This window comes from Calidris pugnax, unplaced genomic scaffold, assembly GCF_001431845.1.
Source record: "Calidris pugnax isolate Ruff unplaced genomic scaffold, ASM143184v1 scaffold38, whole genome shotgun sequence".
Lineage (NCBI taxonomy): Eukaryota > Metazoa > Chordata > Aves > Charadriiformes > Scolopacidae > Calidris > Calidris pugnax.
In genome coordinates, this window is record NW_015090995.1 from 746,372 (window position 1) to 767,229 (window position 20,858).

The 20,858-nt window shown below is 54.1% G+C and overlaps 1 protein-coding gene across 1 annotated transcript in view; it reads left to right on the top strand.

Annotated features, from left to right (window-relative positions):
* The window catches only part of SLC16A2 (solute carrier family 16, member 2 (thyroid hormone transporter)), a 40,080-nt gene that overhangs the window by 11,067 nt on the left and 8,155 nt on the right, over nt 1-20,858 (top strand). The window contains exon 3 of the mRNA XM_014954894.1: nt 20,628-20,772. Coding sequence (XP_014810380.1) covers nt 20,628-20,772 — 145 coding nt within the window. The remainder of the gene's footprint in view (nt 1-20,627; nt 20,773-20,858) is intronic.

Here is a 20,858-nt window from a genome sequence, read left to right on the forward strand (position 1 = left end):
GGCTGGGGGGGGGGATTTGGATCAGTCGGCACCGTCTCGATATAGGGCCCGGGTGACCTTTTGCTTTTTGATCCCGGTGACTCCTTGGGAGCTCTGCCAAAGCAGCGTGGCGTGCGTGCCAGCAGCGGAGTGACAGTGCGGCTGGGGAAGCGATGCGCGGCTGGTGGGGACTTGGGTGGCATTTGAGTCAGTGCCCCACACGCGGCCTCCCCCCCGCCACCCCCCTCCCTTGTCCCAAAGCAGTTCCCCCCCTTGCTGGAAACCACTGGGGCTTCACCCTGGCTCAGTAATTGGGGTTTTGCCCACTTTTGGCTGGCGGCCGGGTGCTGTAGGGAATTTTCAGACACGTCACCAGATACCTCGGTCTCTCCTGCTCGCTTTTTGGGGGATGGTGACCCCCTTATGGGTTTCTTACGAGCCAGGCAGGGTGTGGAGGGGGACACCAGCATTTCCCAACCGGGACAGTGGACACGCACACATCTCTTCCAGCCAGCAGTTTTCCTGGGGAATGACTTTTCCCCAGGTTTCCACAACCACAAGCCTGTGTGTCCATGGCGTGACCATACCTGCTGTGGCAACAGGGGTCAAGAGGAGTGGGTACCCCCATATGCCAACATAACACAGGTACGAAAACGCTGCTGCGCCCATTGCAGCAGGGATTTGTTGGGTTTTCCCTCCTTCTTCCTCGAAGGATTGATTATTCCCTATTGTGAGGGAGGGAGATGCTGCCTTTGGCATTCATCCCTGCGGAAGAAGGCCCGGTGGAGGGCTGTGTGCCAGGCTGGGCATCACCCGGGGTCCCTGCCCAGCTCTCCCATTGCCTGTGCCCGCTGCGGGCACTGGGGGAGCTCAGTTCACTCCGGGCTCTTTCCGTTCATCCACCCCGAGACAGTTGGGGTGGTTGCAAAACCCGCATGACGTGTGCTGGGAATTGCTGCAACACGCTCACTCGCAGGCCAGAGCCATTCCATTCTCTCCCAGCCACCTCGTACAACAGGTCCCGCCGGCTGCCGGGGCAGGAGGACTGCCTGCACCCCTGCCTGCACTCCCCTGCCTGCCTGCCTGCACCCCTGCCTGCCTGCCTGCAGCACCCAGCCTGCACCCCTGCCTGCCTGCCTGCACCCCCCAGCCTGCAGCCCTGCCTGCCTGCAGCACCCAGCCTGCTCCCCTGCCTGCCTGCACCTCTGCCTGCCTGCCTGCACCTCTGCCTGCCTGCCTGCAGCCCCCTGCCTGCCTGCAGCCCCCTGCCTGCAGCCCCCTGCCTGCCCCCCTGCCTGCCCCTGTGCCTGCCCCTGGCATGGCCTGCGGGCAGCAAAGCTCCTGCCGCTGCTTCACCCTCCATCAGTCCCACCCAGGGGTGCAGCTGGGGAGGGTGACACAGCCCTGGGTTTCCGTTTGCGCGTTTTCAGGCTTTTTTTCCTCCCTCCTCTGCCCTTTTATTTGTAGATCCCTAAAAAAAAAAAGAAAACAACGCCCCATGAGAGCTCCCCGCTGCCCCCAGGCACATCCCTCGAGAGCCGGAGCGGGGTGAAGCGTGGGGGAAAGCCCTGGGGAATGGCTGCCAGGTCACAGCCCTGTGCCCGTGGGGCTTTGCTTCGCCGGGACGTGTCTCGGGCACGCCTGGCAGCCATGCCCTGCCATGCCATGCCCTGCCATCCTCTGCCTGAGGAGCAGCTCAGGGTGTCCCCAGCGACCTCCTGGGCTCACGTGGGACGGGATGGGGGTGGCGTGGCTGGCGGCTCGGCCCCATCACCCCTTTGCACCTTGGCTTTCACTGAATTTCACTGAATTTTAGAGTTGGAAGGGACCACAGAGATCATCTAGTCCAACTCCCCTGCTGAAGCAGGATTGCCTAGAGCTAGAGCATGTTACTCAGGAGCATCCAGATGGGTCTTGAAAATCTCCAAGGAAGGGGACTCCACACCCTCCCTGGGCAGCCTGTCCCAGGGCTCTGGCATCCTCACCGTGAAGAAGTTTCTCCTCATATTTGAGTGGAACCTCTTCTGTTCCAACTTGTGCCCGTTGCCCCTCGTCCTCTCCCTGGGAACCACTGAAAAGAGTCTGGCTCCCTCCTCCTTCAACCCTCCCTTGAGATACTTGTAGGCATTGATAAGGTCTCCCCTCAGCCTTCTCTTCTCTTCTTGGCTTTGCACGCCCCAGGGGAGCTCCGTCCTGGTGATATCCCCGACCTCCATCTCCGCATCCAGAGCAGAGCATTGCACCACATCCCTGCGGTACAAGCTCTTGGTGCTGCATCTTGGTGCGAGATGGAGATGGTATTTTGGGGTCGGTGCTTCTTTGGGCACATCTGCTCCCGCAAAACCCTACGGCCCAGAGGGCGAGCTCACCGGACACTGTTTTTTCCCCATCTTTGGGGTTTTTGGGGGTTTTTTTTTGGATCTGGGTTTGGATTTTAGCGGCTCGGGGACGGTTTTTAGCTGATGCAGAGCAGAGAGCAGGGGAAGCCCCGTGTGCTGCCGGAGCGGCGCTCGCTGCATGGGCTGACTTGTTGGGGTTCGCCCCGGGCGAACGCCGGGGCCCTCCTCGGGGAGGAGAAACAACCCTCCCGCAGTGAAGGGACCTGCTTGGAGCACCCACCCATCACCCCAGCCCTGGGGACCAGCTGGGACGGGGACCCCCCCCAGGACCCGCAGCACCCCTTGCCCCGTGCTCAGCGGCATCCCCAAAAGCCCCTTTCTTGGCCATCTCGCATCAGGCACCGAAACAAAGGTTTTGTTTCAGCCTCATGGCCTTAATCTGTCCGCCCGCAGATCCTGTGCGTAAAAGGGGGATGAAATCCCTCCCTCTTGGGGGGCTGGTGCATGAGGGGGGGTGTCGGGTCGTGCCAAGGAGTCAGGCGTCGCGGCCGGAGGGTTTTGTACAAACCCCGCACGAGGCAGCAGGAGCTGGGCTGGGGACCCGCCGAGGTGGAAATCAAATCTCCTTCAACTGGGGGGGTTTTGCCTCCTGTGCACCCTCCGAATCGGGTCCGATGGGAAAAGAAAAAAAAAAAAAAAGTCATTTGTGATTAAAGATCAACGGTAATTACATAATGGGTATGCACCAGATGATGCCCAGACAAGCTCCTTCCTGGGATTCCCCAACTTTTGGAGTGTTTTAACTTTGCAATCGTTCTCGAGTGCTTCTACCGTGGTGGTGGGGTAATTATTGATATTACGGCAGCACCCGACGGGGTTGCACGAGGCTCAGCAGAGGCACCGTGGCCACTGGAGTTGGGCTCGTGGGCCAGCTGGCCTCCTCTGGTACCCGGGGCACCTCCGGGCATGGTCAGGCACTAGTGATGGATCTCTCTGTTCCATACCCAGCGTTGCAATGGCAGAAACAAATCAAAAAAATAAGAGCAAATCCGTTTTTAGGGTCTATCAGTGAAGCAGGGGAGCTGGGGACGTGCGCTGGCTCTGTGGCCAGCTGGCGGTGAAGAGGCAACGTCAAGACGTTCTTGATGGCAGGCCAGCTGTTAATCCCTGTATTTTAGCAAAACCCCTGTTTATTTCTTAAGGTTTGGGCGAGCGATGGAAGTGGGGAGCACTGGGGGTGGGGAGGGGGGGGTTTGTCTGGGATTAAACTCGCCTGAAAGCCAAGCACGCCAAGCTCGCGAGCCTGGGGAGAGCTTAATTAAAGTCAAAAGAGAAGCGTTTCCAAGAAAATCATACGGGGTATTTAAACGGGATATTTTTGTTCTGGGCCCAGAAAGTCTCCTTTCCCTCTTCGGTGTCAGCTTTAATAAAACAAAATGAGATCTCCAAGAAAAACAAATTGGAGCTCTTAAAAGGCGCTGCGGAGATAAAAATCAGTAACACTGTTGCTGGTAACACCTTGGGTTATTAAAACGGAAAGAATGCTAACGATGCGATTTGCATGGGCCTTTCTTGTGGCTGCGCCCCGGCAGGAGCCCGCTCGCCCTGGGAGGGGGGCGCGGGCACCCCACGGCCCCGGCGCCCCTCACCGTGGCCTCTGGGCTGGGGCGCGGGGCAGAGGCAGCTCGGGGTGTTATTTGGGCAACGGTCACGCGTGGGGGATTTGGGAGGGCTTTGTTGTTCTTTCTGCTGGAGGCTGGCAAAATACCCCTCTGCCAAAAGCCGGGAGCGGCACCGAGGGCAAATAGTAAGACTTGATAAAAAATGGCAAGAAGCAGGATTCAGGGGACACCAAATTTAAAAAAAAAAACAACAAAAAAAACCCAAACCAAATTAAATCGGGGCTGATCTTGTTGGAAAGGATGCCACAGCCCACCAGAGCTCTTTCAGAGGTGATGAATGTGTGGATGAAAATACCAAGCAGGACTTACTGTGGCCTGAGAGCTGCTGGGTACGGCTTTGCCCGGCACTCGGAGATGCCAGGCTGGTGACGTGGGTTTGCACTTTGGTCCCTCGACCATCCGCTTCCACCTTCCCCCGGGAAGAGTGGATTAAAAGCTGCTCTTTATTTTTTTTTCTCCACGTGCTTCCATCCTGCCCAGAGTGGACCATCTCCTGGTGGGAAGCCGGTGGAGGCACCCATGCCTTCCTGGGGTGTCCCCCGAGGCTGCGCATCGCCCCGCTTCGGTCCCCCCAGCAGACAGATGCTGCTGACCCAGGTTCAGGGTGAGGAAGCCCATTGCTGCCGTGGGGTCCTGGCTGTCCGTCTGTCTGCCAAGCAGGAGGATGCTTTTGGACAGGGTGGCTTTAAAAAGCCTGGCGTGATGCCACCCACCCCACAGACCCAGCGGGACAGGGATGCAGAGTCCAGCTCCTACCTCGCTGCCGTGCCCGGCTCCATCAGATAAGGCAATTATAGCTTTATCGCTTAATTGCAGGGTATAATAATAGCAGAGAGTTATTGAGATAGGACGTTGCCAAGGGGCGAATATTGGCGTTGTTGGGTTTTTGGTTTGTGTTGGTTTTTTTTTTTTTCTCTTTTTTCAAAATAAACTCGGCGGGGCCTCGGCGCTGCCAGAGGTGTGAGGTTCTTCATGGGGCTCCACCTGCCCATACCCCACTGTGTCCCCCTGCCCACGGGGAAATTCAGCATCAAAGAGAGCCGTGCCAACCACCCCCATGCCAGGGAAGCTTGCCCACAGTGGGTGAGAAACCAGCCTGGGAGGGGACGGGGGTGAGGACTGACAGAAATGTTGTCAACCACTTTCTGGACGGCTTTTCCCAACGCAGTTCCCATCCCTCCCAGGTTTTTCCCGTCCTGCTGGGCAGGTTGTGGGGTGCCCGCTGGCATGTGGGCATCGGGCTGATGCTGGGGAGCGGGATGCCCTCGGGAGGGAGAGTTGGGTGGGAATCCTAAAACCTTTGCACGAGGATTTCCCGTGTGATTTGCTCGACCAGTGCCCCTGCGCCGAGATGGCCACAGGAAAATTTCATATTTGGGAGCTCTTTCCCAGCCTGCAGGGACTGGTGTGGGAGAGGTGGCATCAGACCCAATACCCAGAGCTCTGCTCGTCTCTGACCCGTGGGATCCCAGTTTTCCACTGTCCCCATGGAACCCTGTGGCTGTCGAGGTGGCAACGTGCTCCTGGCATTGGGATTTGGGGCATTTCCCTGCCCAGACTGGCCTGCCTGGGGATTTTCTGCCTTGAAAACAGAGATTTTCAAGACCCATATTGGTGTAGGGTGGGTTTCTTGCCAAGAAGTGAAGTTTTGCTGTGGTCCTGACATCTGTAGGGTAGGGTGATAAAAACTCAGGACATCTGGGGACAAGGGGTGGTGTGGTAGGCTTTGAGCCTGGCCCTTGGGATCTGCATTTTGGGAGAGGGCCTTTGTTAAGGGAGACACATATAAAATGAAACATGTGGCCCAAAGCTAAGAAATCGTGGTGGATTTTCTTCTTTTTTTTTTTTTTTTTTTTTTAACTCTGCCCTGCTTCAGTTCATCAACCAGAGCATGAACCAAAGAGCCCAGGAGTGGAGGTACTTCAGGTCCTGATGTGACCTCTGGCTGGCTGTTAACCCTCGCTGGCCCACCCTAAAATAACCCGCAGATAAGATTAGCCCCAATCTAGATTTCGGAGCTTGTTTCCTTCCCTTGGGATAACATCCCCCTGACCCCAGGTTTCCTGGCCACCCTGTCTTCAGCCTCCTTCCCCCCCGCCACAGTTTGTGCCCCACTGGCCTCATAAAACAAAACCCAACGAAGAAAAAAAGCAGAAAGCAGTTTTTACAGCAGGGCGGTGGGGAGTTTTTTCTGCTCGATGAAAGTGGTTGCTTAGATTTTTTTATTGTGGTATGAAGAGGAAAGAAGGGGAAAAAAAAACTCCAACAAAACGCCCAAAAAGCTGTTGGGAAGACGATGCCAGGCAGAGCGGGGTGAAAAGCAAATTCTTTGGGGGTTTTAATGTTTCCTCCGCTTCTGAAGCAGGAATTAGCTATTGCAGAATGTCAGCGTTGCTGGGGGATGGTGGTCCCTTGGCCACAGGCTGCTGCTTCTTGCAGCAGATAGCCCTTTCTGGAGAGGTGATCATCCCCCTGTACTTGGCACTGGTGAGACCCCACCTCGAGTACTGTGTCCAGTTTTGGGCCCCTTACCACAAGAGGGACATTGAGGTGCTGGAGCGGGTCCAGAGAAGGGCGACAAAGATGGTGAGGGGTCTGGAGAATAAGTCTTATGAGGAGAGGCTGAGGGAGCTGGGGGTGTTCAGTCTAGGGAAGAGGAGACTGAGAGGAGACCTTCTCGCTCTCTACAACTACCTGAAAGGAGGGTGTAGAGAGGCGGGGGTCGGTCTCTTCTCCCAAGTTACAGATGATAGGACAAGGGGAAATGGCTTCAAGTTGCACCAGGGTAGGTTTAGACTGGACATTAGGAAACAATTCTTCACAGAGAGAGTGGTCGGGCATTGGAACAGGCTGCCCAGGGAGGGGGTTGAGTCCCCATCCCTGGCTGTGTTTAAGAACCGTTGAGATGTGGTGTTGGGGGATATGGTGTTGGGGAGAACTTTAGAGTAGGGTGGATGGCTGGACTCGATGATCCTGGACTCGATGATCCTGAGGGTCTCTTCCAGCCTAGATGATTCTGTGATTCTGTGATTCTTTTGTCTGCCAGTGATGCCAGCCAACGCTCACGCTCCGTCTGAGCATTTGAATTTGGGAAGATGATGAAAAGCTGAAAGAGCGGGATGCCGGGGCCCGTGTGGAAGCAGCAGGTTGTTGGCTGGTTTCCCCATTAGTCAGGGCTGGTGACGAGTCAATCTCCTTTTCCATTTTCTTATGAATGAATCAGTTTTGGCTCAGCCCGATGGTCAGACTGGTTAAGCGAGAAGCAGCTGATATTAGTCTCATTAGCAATCGAGACAGAAACGAGCCTCTCCCCAGCTCTGCAAACGCTGTGTGATCCTCAGCTGGCCCAAAGCTGCCATCTCGGTGTCTGGTGGGACTGGCAGCAGCACAGGACCCCTCGAGCCTGGCTGGGGGGGGCTTCATCTTCTGCGTCACCCCATTCCCTTACACCTCCGTGCGCCTCCTGACTCCTTGACACATTGAAGCTTCATGGCCAGGTTAAACCAAGTGGCAGATGCAAATGGGGATCTGCATCCCATGCCTTCTGCTGTCTTTCTGCATCTATCCTTCGTCACTGCCACAGCACAGATTTTTTTGGGGGGGCAAATTTCAGCTTCAGGTCACTTGCGGTTGCTGCTCAGCTGCAGCTGGGGAGCAGAGCTCAGCTGTGTTTGCTGATCCAGACCTGAGGTTGCTCCAGTCCAGGTTGCTCCAGTCCAGGTTGCTCCTTGGCCAGAAGAGAGGGCTTGACAAAGGGTTGCAGTCAACAGCTCAATGTCCAAGTGGACACCAGTGATGAGTGGCATTCCTCAGGGGTTGGTACTGGGACTGGTGCTGTTTAACATCTTTGTTGGTGACATGGACAGTGGGATGGACACTCAGCAATTTTGGCGACACCACCAAGCTGTGTGGTGGGGTTGACACACATGAGGGAAGGGATGCCATCCAGAGGGACCTGGACAGGCTTGAGAGGTGGGCCTGTGTGAACCTCATGAAGTTCAACAAGGACAAGTGCAGGGTCCTGCACATGGGCCACAGCAATGCCAACACAGGCTGGGCAGGGAATGGATTGAGAGCAGCCCTGCCGAGAAGGACTTGGGAATGTTGGTTGATGAGAAGCCCAGCATGAACCAGCAATGTGTGCTCACAGCCCAGAGAGCCCCCCGCATCCTGGGCTGCATCAAAAGGAGTGTGGCCAGCAGGACGAGGGAGGGGATCCTGTCCCTCTGCTCTGCTCTGGTGGGACCCTCCCTGTAGTGCTGCCTCCAGCTCTGGGGCCACCAACATCAGAAGGACATGGACCTGTTGGAGTGAGTCCAGAGGGGGCCACGAAGATCCACCCCCCATGCTCAGGGCTTTGCATCCTGGGGCTGCCCCTGGCTCCTCACATCCCTCTGTACCCCAAAATTCCCTGGAGCTTCAGCTCTATGCTGCTGAAGCCGCTTGGCCCCTGCTCTTCCCTTTGCCCCTGGGCATGGGTGGGCTTCACGGGAGGAACTGGAGCTCAGGTGCTTGAAAAGAAGCCCAGAGACTGTGGTGTGTGTTACCCAAAGCAATCCCACGCCTGACACTTGCGGAAACAAGGCAATTTGGGTTCCTGCCTCTACCCCAAAACACAGTATTTCCATGAGGAGGAAGAGGATGTTCCCTGGTCACAGAGGTAGGACTTACAGCTTTTAAACCCAAATCGCAGGAGGACCAAAACTTACCCGATAACTGATAGAAGCCTTCATTAACCTGCCCTGTTATTTATTCCGCTTTCAAAGCCCTTGATGCAGCAAAAAGCGAAGACATTTCTCCGGGGGAGGGTATTAATGTTTCACTGGTCCTCGAAGCACTTTGCTGCCCAGGCACTTTAAATGGTACGGGCTGTCCCCAGTTCCCCTCGGCCTCGTTAAACATTGCGTGGCTCCAGGGCAGCCGTCGTGTGGGCTAAAGCCCTTGGAGGGGTTGCTTTTTTAATATATATGTATATGTGTGTGTATATACATAGATGCAGACACGTATATATATTCACATATATATATCTATGTGTATATGTATTATGGATCCCCATTTAAGGTGCGTTGGGAGGAGCTGGAGGGCTCGGGGCTGGGTTCCCAAGATGCTGATGGGGAATGTGGGGCTGGGTACCATCCAGCACAGGAAACCCCGACGCATCGGGCCGTGGGTTTTCTCCACCCGCCCCAAGCATCAAAGGGCAGGGCTGGGGCCCGTCCCCGCACCGCGGGGCGGCTGCCGAAGCCACCCGGCGTCTGAAAAACTTTCAAATGAGAGCAGGTCAGCCAAAAGTAACAGCCCATTGGCAAAGGGGTATAACCTGTTTCTTGTTGGGGGGGGAAAAAAAAAAAAAAAAATTGAATAAAAAAAGGTATTGCCGTTCTTCAGTTTCCTTTAGCTATCGGATTTGCTTAATTACAGCGTAGTCTATTCTTCTGAGATATCCAGGTGTTCTCAAATGTGGGCTTTAATGTAAGGAAACTCCAAGAGATTAAAAGCACATGGATTTTTTACCCCTCTTTTGGCCTCCGGGTGTTTGGTTTAATGATGATACGCAAGTCTTGCATCGTTTGGGGATTTTTTTCCCCATCACTAGGCTTCAGGAGCACTATCCAAAGGCATTAGTGTCTCCGTGCTGGAGACCCAAGGGAAGCTCTCCAGCACTGGAGGAGGAAATAATTTCCCGATGGCCATCAGGAGAAGAGCCCAGATCTCCTACCACGAAGCGGTTTTGCCGCACGGCCACGGCTGGGGAAGCTCAGGATGCTTCCCTGGCTGTCTGCCTACTCCAGGGCTCTGCTCAACCTGCTCACAGGCAGCTTTCCTTCATTTATTTTGATTTTTAAAGATACTGACTCCACGGAGGAGACTCCCCGATGGATCCCCAGTTGAGGTCAGGCATCACCTTGTACCCTCGCGCCGTGGGAGGGTTTGGGCTGGGGCTGAGCACTGGGACCAGCACTGGAAGCCCTGGTGAGAGAGCCCCGATGGAAGAGGCCATCGCAGGGAAGTGTTATCTCTTTTGTGAATGAAGCTCGGGGGCAAAACAACTTAAAAGGCGACTGGTGCAGCCCGGAGAGGGGCCTCCCTTCAGAAAGCACCCGCAGCTGCCGCCTAGATTTTTCCCTTTCATATTTCTAGCCCCCTATGTAGTCTGGTATTGGGCGGACTTTGTCTTCGGGGGAATTGGGGCCTTGTTGGGTGTAAGCAAATAAGTAACATAACTGAAATATTTTGATATTATTTGGGCAGGCGGCTCTGCTCGGGTGCCGTGGGGGGAGGCATCGCTGCCGCCCCAGCGCTCTCCGTTTCGGGGTGCTTGCCCCAGGGAAACCTTGCCCCTGGAGCTTGGGGGGGATCTGTGGGGTGGTTGTGGGCTGGGGGGTGCTTGGGGAGAGGATCTTCCAGCACCTCGGTGGGGCAGAGGCAGGAGTGCATGTGGGTGCTTCTGGGAGGAACATGGGGGATGTTTTCTTCCAACCTCACTCATCCTTGGGGTGCCCCAGCCTCGGTGAGGGATGTGGGAAGGTGTCTCCACTGAGCACCACACACCAGGAAAGGGTTGGGTCAACTGGGAGACATGAAGGAGAGGAGGGGGAACAAAGTCCAGAGCTGAACCTGCGCTGGGGTTGTTCCTGCTAGAGGAGGGAAGGTGCATCATCAGTGCCTTCAGCTCCCTAAAAACTGGCCAAAAAGGTAATAGGCTGTTCCCTCTGTCCTGTGAGGGGCAGGTTGCAAAGTGATGCTGTGAAATTTTACAGCAAGGAAGGTGTTGGTTGGGAGAAATACTTGGAGTGCAAGAAGACCAGCTCTTGCCTAGGGGAAGGTTGGAGTAGCCCATCACTGGAGGGTTTGGAGGAAAGGCTGGGCAGAAGTCTGCCAGGGCTGGGAGGAAACCATAGATGTCCTGCGACGGCACCGATTTGTCTGAAAGATGGTGGTTTTAAGTGTCTGGGCCAGGTGGAGGAGCTCTGGCCAGGGCTCCTGGGTTGGGTCTCAGCGGTGCTGTGACTCTCCCCTTGATGGTCAGGGCTGGCAAAGGGCTGGAAGTATTTTTCTTTCTGAGTGTCCCTTAATTAACTGAAAGGGGAGGCTGTCAAGTACCCGACCAAGAGGGGAAAAAGAGCTTCATGAGCCTGTGACCAGCCCAGCATTTCGCCTCCATTTATTCTCCCCAGCCTCTTTGTTTTCCCTTTGAAAACAGGGTGTTTTTCTCTTTCCCTCCATTTAACTACTATTTATTTGCTGGTAAGTGGAAGGAATTCAGCTGGGATCAGCCCGGCTCCTGCCAGCAACTGGAGTTGAAAAGTTTCCGTGAGGGAGATGTAATGGCAAAGCAGGGGGGTTGTTTTCCACCCGCGGCCGGTCCCTGCGTCATGGCCAGCCAGGTTGGGTGGGTTTAATTCTCCTTTTTTTATTTTACTGGGATGTTGACAAGTGCCCGTGGGAGTTGCAGTGGGAGGAGCACGGACCCCGGGCCGTAGGGTTTCTTCTCGCCGTTTAATGGGAAACAGAAGATGGCTCGGGAGAAATTTGGCAAAGAGGGAAGCTTTTCTGTCTCTTCCAGCTTGGAAAAAAGCATCCTTTCTCACCCCAGCCTCCCCGCAGAAGGCGGAGGGTTCCCAAATGCAGCCCAGGCGGCGTTCGCTGGCAGGGAGAGAGAGGAGACAGAAAGTGGCTGGTGATTTCGCAAGGGATGGAGCAGTCTTGGGCCACCAGCCGCGTTTCGGGAGGGTTACCCAGCCTGCCTCCCCTTGGCAGCCGGGACCTCTCCCGTCTTCTGAGGCATTAAGGGGTTGGGATGCCCCAGGTGCTTTCACCCCAGAGTAATGTTAGGGATTTTGGGGGTTCTGCGTCCAAGTCTTGGGTATAATATTGCTATTTAGATGGAGATGCGGTGCCAGGTGGGGTGGTGGCTTTGTGCTGGGCATAGACACCCATAGGGGTGCACACGGATGCTGTGCTTGGCAGGGAGAAGAACCACTGACCTTGGCGTTGAGGGCCCTGTTGGCTCCTGTTTGCAAAAGTGATGTTGCCTTGGATGGATGAACATGTGTCTTGCAGAGCGGTTTCTTGGTGCTGGTGGTCACCAAAGGGAGATAAAGTGGGGGAGGTGAATTCCTGAAGCTCCACCTTCCCCATCCCCCAGCTACACTGTCCTCCCAGTTGTGTGTGCTGCAGGAACTGGTTACCAGTATGAGTCTGCCAGTTATAAGAGGGGGCCACAGTGGGTATTTGGAGGAGATGACACGGTTTTTGGGCTGGGGGTGTCACCACTACTCTGTTGGGACAGGGGGATGGCCATGGCAGGGTGTGAGTGCTGAGCTGGTCCCAAGCAAGTGCTTCGCACACTTGTACAAGCCACTGGAGGAGGTTAATCATAGTCAAAGGCCAGTGAAGTTTGGTCAGGTCATGGCTTTTCCAAAGGCTTAAAATTTCGGACGTGCAGCAGCCGGCGTCTGGGGCCACAGCTGACCCACACTGTCCCAACAGAGTTAATCATTGCCATCAGCTCCAGAACCTGCTGGGCTACAGGAATGGGAACCATTTCCCCAAAAAACACAGGGGGAGGGCCTAGAGGAAGTCTCAGTGTGCCAGGGAGCCTTGGGCTGGGGAGTCGGGTCCCCTAAATCTGACCCTGACCCAAACCCTAGTCCTGACCTTGACCCAACCTTAACTCTGACCCTTCACTCTCCCTTTCATCGAGGTAGATACTGTGTTTGTTGCCCTGTTGGAAGCAATGTGGTCATCCAGAGTGGGGCAACCTGGAGCAGCTGCTGGCAGCCATTCAGGAGCCCCCAGCTCTCCCCAGTGGACCCCCATCCGTGCTTGGGGCTGGATGGGGTGTGAAGAACCTTGTCCACTTTGGTCACCCAGCTGAGAGGTCCCTGGGGGCTGCTGGTCCATCCCTGAGCTGCTATGCTAGGTGTGGCCGCTGCATGCCAGGAGCATGTAAATCCCAAATCGCTCCAAATTAAACTCAGAAGTCATGAAACTCAGGGTCTAGCCCCCATCTGCTTCCCTCGCTGGGTGTAGCTTCTCCAAAATGGGGCTGGGGGCTATTGGTGGTTTCCCCACTGTGTTCCCCCTGCTTCCCACCACGGAGATGCCAAATAAACACGGAGGCTCCTGGCCTTTGGGTGAGTATGCTGTATTGTAGGACAAACATCTGAGGGGCATCACAGCTGGGGAGAAAATTTATATAAAAAATGGAAAGATGGAAAAATCATGAGAAAAGTCCCCTGGGTTTGGCACTGGGTGTTGGGGTGAGCTCTGGGAGCTGCGGGGGCAGCCGGACCCTGGGTCGGTGCCTGCAGTGCCGTGTTCGCTGCTGGTGTTCCTGACACTGGAAGGGGTTTTTTTTTATATATGTATATTAAAAAAAAAAAATACTTTCTTCTCCCTGTGGGTGTGTTTTGAAAAGGGGCTTGGGAACAATGAGGATTAACAAGCAGATAGAGAATTAAATGCAGGGTTTGAGTCTTCAAATGTGTGCACATTTCAGAGCGCATGTTTGTGCCAAGATAAACTCCGTCAGGAATAAACATCGTTTTACATGAAAGGCTAATTACAGATTGGCGCTCCGCGGGTGGGAGGAGGGAATTTTCACCAATTAAAATGGAACTTTTCTGTTTTTCATAAAATTGCTGCATTAAAATGCAGCCAGGGGCTGGTGAGGTGTTTGACAGCGCAGTTGAAGGAGGGGATGCTCTGCCCAGGACATGTTTTTTTCCCCCCAATACTAAAGAGGCTCTGCCAGTTCACTCGGTGAGGAGCTGCGTGAGGGCACTGGTTTTGCCCTCCGGGCGTACAGCCCTGGGCTCTCACCCAGGGAATGACAGAATCATACAATGGTTAGAGTTGGAAGGGACCTTAAAGATCATCTCATTCCAACCCCCTGCCCTGGGCAGGGACACTTCCCACCAGACCAGGCTGCTCCAAGCCCCATCCAACCTGGCCTTGAACCCCTCCAGGGATGGGGCAGCCACAGCTTCTCTGGGCAACCTGGGCCAGGCTCTCACCACCCTCACAGCAAAGAATTCTTCCCCAGATCTCACCTAAATCTCCCCTCTTTGGGTTTAACACCGCCACCACTCATCCTATCACTCCCCTCCCTGATCAAGAATCCTGCCCCATCTCTCCTGGAGCCCCTTTAGGGACTGGAAGGGGCTCTGAGGTCTCCTGGAGCCTTCTCTTCTCCAGGCTGAACCTCCCCAGCTCTCTCAGCCTGTCCCCACAGCAGAGGGGCTCTAGCTCTTGGATGATCTTTGTGGTCTCCTCTGGACACACTCCAACAAGTCCATGTCCTTCTTATGTTGGGGGCCTCAGAGCTGGACACAGTACTGCAGGTGGAGTCTCACCAGAGCAGAGTAGAGGGTCAGAATCCCCTGCTTTGACGTGCTGGCCACTCTTCTTTTCATGGGACATGGGCAAGCTTGGTCCAGCTTGGAGTCACCCAACATAGGGAAAGACTGGAGTAACAAGATCCCTGGCCTCCTCAAGGGCATAGGTCATGGAAAGATGTCTGGATGGGATGTGGTGGATTGGGAGCCTGTGTTGAGATGACGTTGTTGCGACTGCGGCTCCTATGTGTTGGGTAACTTTAGTGTGTGGTAGGTGAATCATCTCTCAAAAATTGTAAGCCAGAAGGCAACATGGAGAAGAAAAACCTTCCTGGCCTGCTGAGGGGAGTGCTGAGAAAAAGAATCCAGCCTGGGCACATGGGGGGGTTTCAGCTGCAGAGCACATGCTGCCTTGTTGCTTTTGGATGGATTTCACAAGAATTTGCATTTCTGGAGCCTCCAAGGCCGAGCAGGAGCTGAGCTGTGGACAGGGAGGACGTGATGCAGCTCAGACATGAGTTTAAACGCCATTTTGCTCTAACCGGGGTCGAATTTTATGGTTTTGGAATGAAACGATGCTAAATGTGGCTGAGGCTGAGTTTCTCTGAGACGTTCAGTGCACGAACCTCAGGCAAACACTCCATTCCTGCTGCTTGCCAAGTGAAACCACAGATCTCTACTTAACGTGGCCACAGAGCAGCTAATATTGGGATTTTTCTCTCACATATGCTGATATCTGACACTTAGTGGTTACAGGAGGTGGCCTGGGCATCGTCTCTTAAATGTCCGCTCCATCCTTGAGACCGAGAGAAGGCAGAGAGGCCTGATCAGGAGAGATGTGTTGGTTTTTTTTTTTAAAGCAAAGTACATTCCCAGCCTGCTCTGTGCTCCAAAACCAGCTAAAAATGGATATTTTCAAAGTCTCCTATGGCAAAGACTGGGTGGACGCTTGCTGGGTCTGGTGTCTGAGAAGCTGTTGTGTTATCCATGGTCGTGGGACCATGCCACGGTGATGGGAGCTGCCACTTCTCCTGTGACATTCACATTTTTCCTTAGTCTGTCTTAATACCAGCACGAACAGGACACTGAAAGGGTCTTTAATCAGACCTGGCCTTGAATAATTCCCCTGAATAATGCTATTTATTCCAATTTTCAGGCTGTAATTGAGTTGTTCTCGAAAGAAGGGAGGGGGGCGAAGTCAGCCAAACCTGATAAAGGAGGACTTTGTTCTGAAGCTTTAGGGTATGGTACCAAGCAGGGCTTGCTATACAATTAATGAGTTTATCTGGCTTTTAGCTGCACGTGATGCACAGTGGCTGCCACCGCATCACCCCACCACCACCTCCTGCCCAGAGGAGCCCAGCTGCTCCTCAGCTTTGGTTTTCTTGCTCCTCAGCTTTGGTTTTCTTGCTCCTCAGCTTTGGTTTGCTGCTCTGTAGCTTAGTTTCCCATCGCGGTGGCTTCCTCAGATGTGACTTTGTGTCTGCCTTTACTTAAGCCTTGACCAACCCTCCCTGGGATGGGCTCGGTCCGCGGGGGGTGTTGAGCACATGGGGCCGCGCTGTTGGGAGCATTTCAGGCTGTACTTTGAGCGAGCAAAGGGATGACGCAAATTGCTTTTTAAGGGCAGAAGATAAAACAGCTGCTTTCTTTTCGCTGCAGATGTGCTGCGGGCGGCAAGCACGGAGGAAGGGGAGGGAGTTTACAGCCATCTGCTCCCCCACAGTGTGTGCGTGGGCAGAGCCACCAGGTGGCCCGGGCTCCCAGGCCACCCGAAAAGGGAGCCAGGTAGGGTTGGGAAAGGCTTTGAAGATGCGTGATGAGGTTTTTCATGCCAGCAGAGCTGTCCCCACAAAGCACGTGTCAAGAAATTACTTGTTTCTTGGAGGAGCGGTGCAGATGGGGAGATGGAGGTGAATTACCTTTGGTTGCCCCATCTCTCCTCCAAGAAATGCCAGGTGACCCTCTGCAGAACGTCCCTCTCCCCTCCAGTGGCTGCCCTGTCCTGGCTGCACGGCGCGAGCGGGAGAAGCCACGGGAAGCGAGGGAAGACACTTCCTCCAGCGGCGGATCTGAGGTCACCTCCTGGCCCTTGATCCCTCCAGCCCGGGGTATTTGGGTCAGCGGGGAAGCACGGCTGAGAGCGACGTCCCTTCCTTCTCTCTCCCTGGAGATTCATTTTTAAAAGAACAAATAGGCTCGGCCACAAATACTACGCAGTACGATTTTTTTAATGATGCGTTTTGGAACAATGAGCTAAATACCAGAGGGCTTTGGATCTGCGTCTTGGAGAGGTGATGTTTTCCCCTGTTGTTTCTCACCTTCCTGCTCCCACCTTGCTCTGTTTCACCGTGCCCAGAAACCTTTTTCTGCTCAGGAAAATATTGGCAAGGAAGGAGCTTTTCATCCTTTGGGATGGCCTTGCTGGAAAGAAATTTGATCTGGTGTCTGGCGTATGGGACCCACCTGGACTGACCCCAGAGCCCTGCCCACCTCTTGGTGCCATGCAGATGTGGTGCTCATGGCTCTCCTTGCTCCTTTGGCATGGCCCATTGCAGGTCTTGACCCCACACATCCCAACCCTCCTCTGCCACAGTGTCTCCAGCAGCGTTGTCACCCACTGGCAGGAGGAGGACCTGGTGGCTGAGGCATCCCTGGTCCCAGAGCTCCTCCATCATGGGCACAGCTTGATGATGTTGGACTGGTGGGCAAATGGGTCACCTCCCCAGTTTTTACTCCGTCTTGAGCCCAGAGTGAGAGGTACAAGGGAGGATGGCTTGGCTTGGCCATGTCACCCACATCTCCTTCACCACTGCATCACTGTTCCCCTTGGAGATCTTCAGCCCCTGTATTCCCCTTTCTGTGTTGAAGGCCATGTTGCTTTGGACGGTTTGGCTGTCGTTAAGTCAAGGTGGGAAGGAGCAACTTGTGGAGCTTTAGCTGGAACTTTACCCTGTGGGATGCTCTCCTTGGTCAACCTCTCTGCTCCACCAAAGGGCTTCAGGAAGGGCTGTAGGTAGGAGTATGGTGGTAGGGTCTGTGGAGAGGTGGCTAATGGGGAGGGACAGCATGTATTGAGCCACCCCTGATATTGCCAGCCCCCAGATCACAGGTCATCTTCATTCCCCTTGCAAAAAGAGAGTGCTTTAAATGTCGTTTTTTAAATTATTTTTTTTAAACTAAAAAAGTGGTTTCTGAAGCATTTAGTGTTTCTGTAAAGGCATCCCTTGGAGAGGGGGTTTCTTGGCTGTTGCCAGCCAGGTCCCCCGTGGCACCCAGCCGGGCAGCTCCAAAGCCAACCCCTTCAGCCGGCGCTCCCCGGAGGTGGTTGGACTCCCAGCACCTTGAAACTCAATCAAGTCTTAACCCGACTCCTGTCCAAGTTCTGAGCAGCTCTTGAGCTCCTTCCAGCCCCGTCCTCAGCTGGATTCAGTCCATCGTTTCTTACAGGAGCTGCTTGATCGCTCCGTGCTGCTGATAAGGCTTCGTGCCTCTTGTGGGGGCTTGTCTTTGTGTGTTTCAATATCTCACCCAGGTTATCAACCACAGAGGGTTGCGAGGTGTGGCCAGGCTAGGAATTAACCATCTCATCCAAACCCTGTGGAAATCAGAAGCAAAGATTCCCTTTTTTTTTTTTTTCCTCCTGTGGGCTTTAAATCAAGTCATAACTTCTCCAGCGTCGGAGGAGCTGCTGAATAGAAGCCCTGACTCAGGCTGGTTAAGTCCCATCTGGTTTCCACCAGAGGAATGACTGCCTCTGCCTTTCGTGTCCAGGAGAAACCTCAATACCGTGTTACACAGATTCCCAAAAATAAACCCTACATCCCCTGGATCCAGGGACTCCAGCTCCGTGTCTGGAGGGGGGGCAAGTTTGAGGTTACATTTCACCTGAATCCTGTTATTTTGGGGTCTTTTTTGCCCCAACCCATGGTTTTCTTCCATGGCTTTTTTCCAGCCTTGCCCTGACTCAGGTGGAAGGAGATCACCCATATCACGCTGGGGCTAAAACGTTGGGGAGAGGGGGGTAAATTGTGCAACCCTCTCTCCGGGGGCTGTTTCGGTGTGAATCACGCCGGGGCTGAGGCGTCTTTCTCCTGCCCCCATATTTTGCCGAGGTTTCCTTCCAGCGCTGGAGCTCGCCCAGCTCTCCCGGCTTCCTGGGGCTTCACTGGGAAGACAAAAACCCCGCTCTGGAAGTGAGGCTATTGTTCTTACTAATTTTAACTTGATGTTCTTCCCCGAGCCTATTTTTATTCATTGCTTGTGGTAAGCCCTTTTCTCTAAGGTAGAGCAATTTGCCACGGGACGCTGTTTTTGGTGTTTACCGATTTTAATTGAGCGATATCTCCCCTTTACAAACCCAAAGCTGGAGGAGCTTTTAAGCGCCCGTTGCTGAGCCTCTCGCCTCGGGTTTGCTTTGATCTCCGCAGGTGAGTGTGCGTTTTTGGGGCCAGAGATTGATACTGCTTATTTGCATGTAAATCTCCGGGTTATTAAGATCAGAATCTGGCCCTTTAAATTTAATACTTTGCTTTATGCTTTTATTTCCGCGTTTCTTAAAGTAATTTCCAAAAATAACAAACTTCAAACATGACGGGGCCATCTAACGTTTTACTGCCTTGGCTGGAGTAGAAGGAACATTTCTGGAAGTATATTATCCAATTTAACGAGCCTTTCCCATCTTGGCTTGGCTCCCACCCCTCACCCCCTCCTGGAGTTGTTTTGGACGGCGTGTTGGAGCCGTGCCACCTAATCCTATTAGAAGGACTTTCATTACACTGTGCCTTGTGTTTATAACCAAGAAAATCAGCCGGAGAGGGGGGTCCTCTCCCTCTCCCTCGCCCTTTTGCGTTTCGCCCGGTGTCCAGACAAGAGCCTGGCGAGTCCCAAGACGTTCCCCTGCAGCCTCTGCTTCCCTTTGTGTTGCCTCTCTCTGCATTTATTAAGGAAGACTGGGGAGTAAATTGGGTCCTTGCAAACTTATAATTAATTTGGAAGGGTCAGTTCTTCCCAGGCTAGCGAGGGCTTCTTTGTGTGGTCCTTTTTTGAAAGGCAGAGGTTGGAGAGGCTGTTATATAGCCGGGATTTGCTTTTAATAGGGACCTGGCTATTTTCTGAAAATCTCACGGCTCTCGAAGGACGGGTTGTTATTGTGCGGGGCTGTGCTAAAAGGGTTTGCAGAGAGTTTAGTTTGGATGCAAAAAAAACCACCAACCCCAATAAAAGGAATAAAAAAAGCAAGGAGCACATGTCCAGGGGTCTGTGCGAGGCCAGGTCATGCTTGGCAGCCCAGAGCCTGTGCCTGAAGCTGGGAGATGCTCCAGGAGGGCCCCTGCTTGGGTAGGGCCCTAGGTAGGGCTGGGGGCCCCTTGTCCATCCATCTGTCCATCCTGCCCTGTGCCCCGCTGAAGGGACCTCTTGCTTCTCTTCAGAGATTAGGTAGACTGAGATTTTTTTCCTTACCACATTGCTTTTCTGGAGCGCCTTCCTCAAAATAGTCACAGAAACCATTAAAGAAAGAAGGTGGAAGGCAGGGAGAAGATGACGAGCTGAAATAACCTGTGAATAGTAAAACTTTCTGAAGACAGACAGACAGTGTTTTTCTCCAGAGGTGGTTTGGAAGGAGACATGAGATCAGGGTCCCGCTTGGGCATCGCCTGGCAGGGCTGGGGATGTAGTCTATGGTGGCACAGCCCATGTGTCTCCCATCAGCTTGACTGTGACGAGAAATGGCCGCTGAATGTGGGGCGAGGGGGAGGTGGGACAGTCCCGGCTCAGTGATGGATGAGTGTGGAACCTGGAAACACAGAGGTTAACTCAAGATAGGAAACTCTTCAAAGCCAAAGCCAGGGAGCAGAGGGCTCTGAGGAGCTCGGGAGGCTTTTGACCATGGAGATGTCCCCTATGGAAGCAGCATCAGTGGAGGCATCTTTACACACACAGCAAGGGCCATCAGAAAAAAGCATTGAAAGGTTGATGTGCTCCCTAGGACATGTATGAACCCAGCGGGAGGGAATACAAGGAATACTTGGCTGTGAGCCCATCACACGGGTGAATGGCAAAATGCTACAGGTGCCAGCCTGGCTTTTGGGGCACCGTGATGCCGGTGGGCAGCATGAGCAGTAACCATGTTATTTATGAGCTGCACTGTTAATTAATGATGTGATGGGGCTGCCTCTCTGCCAAGACCACCTTCAAAGCTGGAGTCGGTCTCTGGTTGTTCTCCTTCTGGCACTCGTTTGATGTCCCACCCTGACCATCCCCTTTCTTCTCTCTCTCCCTAGCATGGGTCGGCTCCTTGGCTATGGGCATGATTTTCTTCTGCTCTCCCATCGTCAGCATCTTCACCGACCGGATCGGCTGCAGGACCACAGCAGCCTCCGGAGCTGCCATCGCCTTCATTGGACTCCTCTCCAGCTCCTTCACCAAGTAAGGCTGCAGAGGGGCCATCCAGCTCCTCATTGAGCTCCTCTTCCTCACTGTGCCCTGCAACCCCCCCCCCCCCCCCCCCACCA